The sequence below is a fragment of the Cyprinodon variegatus genome, unplaced genomic scaffold (assembly GCF_000732505.1).
Source record: "Cyprinodon variegatus isolate N-32 unplaced genomic scaffold, C_variegatus-1.0 Scaffold461, whole genome shotgun sequence".
NCBI classification, from domain to species: Eukaryota; Metazoa; Chordata; class Actinopteri; order Cyprinodontiformes; family Cyprinodontidae; genus Cyprinodon; species Cyprinodon variegatus.
In genome coordinates, this window is record NW_015150914.1 from 627,201 (window position 1) to 632,908 (window position 5,708).

The 5,708-nt window shown below is 44.8% G+C and overlaps 1 protein-coding gene across 1 annotated transcript in view; it reads left to right on the plus strand.

Annotated features, from left to right (window-relative positions):
- Positions 1-4,254, plus strand: part of usp24 (ubiquitin specific peptidase 24) — a 70,762-nt gene extending 66,508 nt beyond the window's left edge. Inside the window, exons 51-53 of the mRNA XM_015389470.1 lie at positions 1,991-2,087; positions 2,181-2,291; positions 2,732-4,254. Coding sequence (XP_015244956.1) covers positions 1,991-2,087; positions 2,181-2,291; positions 2,732-2,794 — 271 coding nt within the window. The 3' untranslated portion in view covers positions 2,795-4,254. The remainder of the gene's footprint in view (positions 1-1,990; positions 2,088-2,180; positions 2,292-2,731) is intronic.
- The last annotated feature ends 1,454 nt before the right edge of the window (positions 4,255-5,708 follow it).

Here is a 5,708-nt window from a genome sequence, read left to right on the forward strand (position 1 = left end):
TGTCAAAAGTTTGGTGTCGATCATTCGATTTCATCCTGGACACTACAGAAAATGGGCTAAAAGTGTTAAAAACCGGAATTTTCCTTTAAAGTTTGCTAAAATGTTTTCACAGGATGCATAAATAACCTGGTTAGGTTTGTTAGAGACGGGTCTATAATGAGTGAGGATTAGACCTTAGAGACCGATTTCCTTCACCTTGATCACAGAAAGCAGCAGGAGTTGAGTTTGATCGTTTCAATTGATCCATTTTATTGATCTCCTCTTCATATCTTTCAGCTCTTTCTGAAAATGTTGATTTCAGTCGCCTACTGTCACAGGGTTTCTGCTGGTCATTAAATCATTAAATTAAAAATTCAATAAATGTGAATATCGTGGGATTTAAATGCTTTATAAAAAAAAAAAAAAGATAAATAAAAACAATTTCGTCCGAATTATCAGATATAACTGGTTTTGCGTGTTTCTGCGGAACTGCTTCCGGTTGATCGTAAAGTCATATGTTCGGAAATGAAGCTAGAGGCGGAGAAAGAGCTGGGAAAATGCACATTTCAACAAAACTGGCTGGAAAATTGGAAAATTCGGGACATGGCTGCCGCCCATTGACGGAAGAGATGATGAAGGATTTTGCTGTGATTCATTTATATATATATATATATATATATATATATATATATATTAGGAATGGAACGGTTTATGAAAACCGTCCGAATCGTTCGGTTCGACTGTCTCGGTTCGGTCCATGCGCTGCTCCTTTCATAGAGGAAGCGTTTCCACTCCAGAGCAGAAGGTGGCGGTACTGCGACCAAAGCCAACCGCCAGAAGTAAACAAGAAGAAGAAGAAGCGAAGCAGCGTAGCCGGGTGTAGCAGAAAAAAATCAGTTGTTGTGGAGAATTGTGTGGGTATGGCGAGTGGGAAAGAACAGGAGTTGGAAGACGCGCCAGCAGCACTTTATAGGTCTGCTGTATGGGACCACTTTGCATTTAGAGTGACCTATGATGACGGCGGGAAGAAAGCTGTGGATAAAAGTGCAACAGTGTGCAAGCATTGTGCAACACGTTTTGTTTATGCTAACAGCAACATGACCAACATGTCAGGCTAACCCCTGAAATCCCTCATACTCCGTCAGCGCTCCGCCCCGCTGCGCTCCAGACTGGCTGCTCAAAGCAAAGCCTACAGCCTCCACTGTGGCTCCCGTCCGCTCAGCTCTGAGTTCCTTGGAGATGGTAGAGGGCATGCGCGAGATGATTAAATTCAAAGCAGCAAAACATACGGAAATGATCCGGGGTTTCCGCGGATCATTTAAAATAATTACAATCCATTATTTTTGGGGGGTTTTTTTCATTAATTCCATAAATTTTTATGGGATTTTGGTGTAACAATCAACATGTATCGAACCGAACTGAAAACCGTGAACCGAACCGTGGATTTTGTGAACCGTTCTACCCCTACAGTTTCTGCGGAACTGCTTACGGTTGATCGTAAAGCCATATGTCGAAAATGAAGCTAGAGGCGGAGAAAGAGCTGGGAAAATGCACATTTCAACAAAACTGGCTGGAAATGAGGAATACGGGACATGGTTGCCCCCCGTCGACGGAAGAGATGATGAAGGATTTTGCTGTGATCCATTTATATATATATATATATATATATATATATATATATATATATAATTATGAGTCATTGGTACTTGTTGATGGCATTAAAATTATTTCAAAAACCATTAAAAAGCATTAAATTAGAGTTACTGGTTCCTGTATAAACCCTGTTTTTGACCTTTTTATTTAAACCTAACTTTAAACTTTACCTATTTAGAACTCTGCAGTTTTTAATTTGCCACATTAAATATTGTTCCAACTTTAGGTTTCCACATTTACAGTGTTGTGATTATTTTATCGTCACTTAAAATGCATCCAATTTGTAGTTGTTGTTTTTTAGGACCGGTGTTTTAATGAAATTACAATCATGTACCGTAATTTAAAACTGGTTTTGTTTGTGGCTGCAGATGACTGAACATTACTGGACTCCGCAGAGTAACGTCTCCAATGAGACGTCCACCAATAAAACCTTCCAGCGTACCATCTCTGCACAGGTACCAGCATGCAACGTAAAACACCTCCGCATCCCGTCCCTCGCTGCTCTTTGTTAGACTCAGTTCTGTTTTTCTGTGCTCCATCACCTGCAGGACACCCTGGCCTATGCAACGGCCCTGCTGAACGAGAAGGAGCAGTCTGGCAGCAGCAACGGCTCAGACGGCAGCCCGGCCAATGAGAATGCAGAGCGAAGCCTCCGACAGGTAGTCATTGTCAACAACCCAACGGGGGTCTGAAATGACTCATGCTGTGACAGCAGCTCACATTCAGAAGGAATAAAGCTTGCAGACTGGAAGGCTTTGCTCCCTCCTACGGTTCCTATTAGCCGTGGATTCAAAGCGGATTCTTGGGGCTCCTGCTGTGCTTCTCAGCGTTTCTACACAGATTGTTAGAGTTTATCTGGTGCGAACAGAAGACACAATGAGTGGGTTTGGATTGAGCATTTTAATCCTGGTGTCACCTCCTAGCTTATGAATGCTGCGCCATTGTTTCTACATTTCTACCTCTGGAAACGCCCACATCCCTTCTTGTTGAAACAAGAAAGTCTTGGGTTCAAATCCCAACCTGAGCTCTGATTTTATTTTTTTCTTACTACTTCATATTTTGTACTCTGATGTTTAATTTTCTCTTCTTCTGTCCACAGGGCTCAGAGTCTCCCATGATGCTCGGCGATTCAAAGAGCGATCTAGAAGACGTGGACTCCTAACTCCTCGTCCTGCGGGACGACTCTGACGGCGAGGCGGCTCAGGTCCAGGACGCCGGTCCAAATCAGGCTCTGATGGGCCAGAACTCTTGGGACTCCACAGGAAGCCAATCAGGACACTTTCTCTAGGTCGCCAGGGCAACCGAGGAGCTGTGTATAAATCATGAATAACTTCCTTTCAGAGAGGCCAAGGCGCCGGTGGCGAAACTTTAACGGCGCCACGGCTGGCGGCCGCCGGACAGCGAATTCACAGACGACTTCAGTTTCTCCTTTTCTGCTCACTCATTCACCCAGAATGACATGGAGGTGGAGGACGGGCGCGGGTGGTGTTTTAGCAATCTTCTGCTCTTGTTTTGCCAATGTGTTTGCGAGCGACGTCTTCATGTTGTAATTAAGGTTTGTCTCATTTCCAGTGTAAGATAATATTTTAAAGTCTTCTCTGCAGCCATGCAAAATGAAGGAGGCGACGTTAGCGCTGCTTTCGAGGAACTCACAGGCGTGAACGGGAACACCTCCACACACAGGGGGGTGGGGTGGGGGGGTTTGGTTCAGTATGCACTTTATAGTCCAGCCTAGGCTATTGTGATGTACAGCAGCACGGCTCAGTTCCTCCAGAGCAACTTAGTGCTTTTCTCTCCTTTTCTCTTTGTTTTTTTTCTTTGCTTTTAACAATGTGCCACTTACTGGAGCCGCTCTCCCTGTGACCTTTGACCCGGAGCCACAGGGACGCCGTGCGTGTGTCAGGATCCACACACATCAGCAGATCTCCAACTAGCAGTGCCATAGTCAGCACTCATCCCAACCCTTCACCCTCGTTTCTAGCGCTGACAGGCAGCCTCATGTGCCCAGTTTCTTTTCATTGCTACGTTAAAATATCTTTGCCACTTTATTATTATTTTTCCTCTGGATGGATTTCATCTGACAGAGGATCTTCAGCCTTATGCAACCTGATCTGGAAGCGCTCGGATCAGGCAGGCGGGCCATCGGTGCCGACTGAAGGGAAGCTCAGGAGCTCGTCTTTGTTTTTTCTTTCTTTCACGTGCCAAGGGATATATTCACACACATGCACAATAGAAATGACTCATAGTTGCTCACAAACGCACACATCCTCCATACATAGTTGTCCCCCCCTGCTCTATCTATCGGCCTTCGTTTTGTTTTTTTAGTCTATCTGCCTTGGTAAACTCTCCCAGGGAAGCTTATCCAACATGTAGCTCTAGTTTGGACTGGAGAGAAACATCCTGGCTGCTGTCGCCTCTCACCCACATCCGTCGGGAGTCTTAAAGTGCCTTAATCTCCCGATGTACCCCGCCCCTCTGCTTCCTCACGCCTTCTGTCACCGTCTGCTTCACCGGCGTCTCCTGCAGGAGCGCACAGGGCTCGTTCATCTCCGTTCTTATCCAGTGGAACCAAGCATCACCTCTGGGCGTTCTGATGGAGGATCTTTGTGAATGTAGTGCTGATGGTGGGGGGGGGGGGGTGCTCGTAGGGTGTTGGCGATGGTAACAAATGCTGCTTCTTTTTTCCCTCTGCCTCAGTAGAAGTGGATTTGGCCGGTATAGTTTAGAGGAAGTGACGCTTTGACTCACTCAGCTTTAACAGGTCAATGTTTACAGAGCGAGGACCTGCTGTCGGAGGCGGTCCTGACTTCCTGTCGGACTCACCGACGCTCCTCTGACAGCCTAAAGCGAGGAAAACTAAACACTGCTCCAGCCCCTCCCTCCTCCTCGGTCTCATTAGTCGTGAATGTCACGGCGTGCTCTGCGGCACGTTTGCATGTGTGGCGGTGAAGTTTGTGCTTTTTAATCCAGCGTGACAGAACAATGAAATCAGCCCCCTGCGTCTTTTGCTGCGTGATTAGCTATCATTAGCATTTACCCACACAAACCGGGCCGATCTGCGCGGCCGGAGGGCGCCGCTCGCAGTGCCAAGCCACGCGTGGCCATGGCAACACCAGCTGCATCCAGCTGAGCGTTTCTGGTAGGACCGGCCCTCCTCCACATGGACACAGCTATCTGAAGACGGGGCGGGGGTATTTAAAACAATCGTTTTATTTCTGGGGGGGACGAGCGAACGAGCGCGGGGTCGGGACGGGTGGCATCCATACGGGTTTTTACTGTGTTTCAATGATGAAAGTTCACTTCTGACGACGCAGCGATCTGTAATGCATGTTGAAACTCAATTTTAATTTGTACATCAGAGTTTGATTAAGGGGAAATTTGATATAAAATAAACTGCAATGCACAAGCTTTTGTAAATATTGTTTTGGCACATATCTGCACATGGTTCGGATTTCCCTTTGAAAAAAGAAAGAACGACTTTTTCCAAATGTTGGGTTTTTATCTGAAGATATTTGCTCTTTGTTAACTTTGCTAAACAGGTGGAAGAAGATTGATGTAAATCACTGAACTCCATGAAACCAAGTAGAAAGAAAAGCCCTCAGAAGAGAAATGGTCCAAAAAAATGAATATTTGTCTTTAATCCAGTTAACGAATAATCGATTACTAAATTAGTTGACAATTTTTCAATATTCAATTAATCTAGTTTTTTCAGCCCTACTATGAACATTTGTGAGAGAACATAAGTGAATAAACAGAAATCTCTTATAGAAAGAGGAAAGCAGAGTGAGAAATTATATAAGAAGAATCTGAAATGAAAAAGGGGCGTGGCACATAGGGCTACAGGTAACGATTATTTTGCAAATCGATTAATCGGCAGATTAATAAATTTTCAGGTTATAATTGGAAAGCCAAAGGTTCCTTAAAGAAGACTTTTTACCAAATGAAACCAGGTGAAACTAAAACTGCACTTAAAGGAATAGTACACCCAAAACATGATTAGCCTTCATTTTCTACTCACCCCCATGCTGAACAACACTCTGGAGTACTTTTTTGATAACTCAAATGCATCTGGAGAT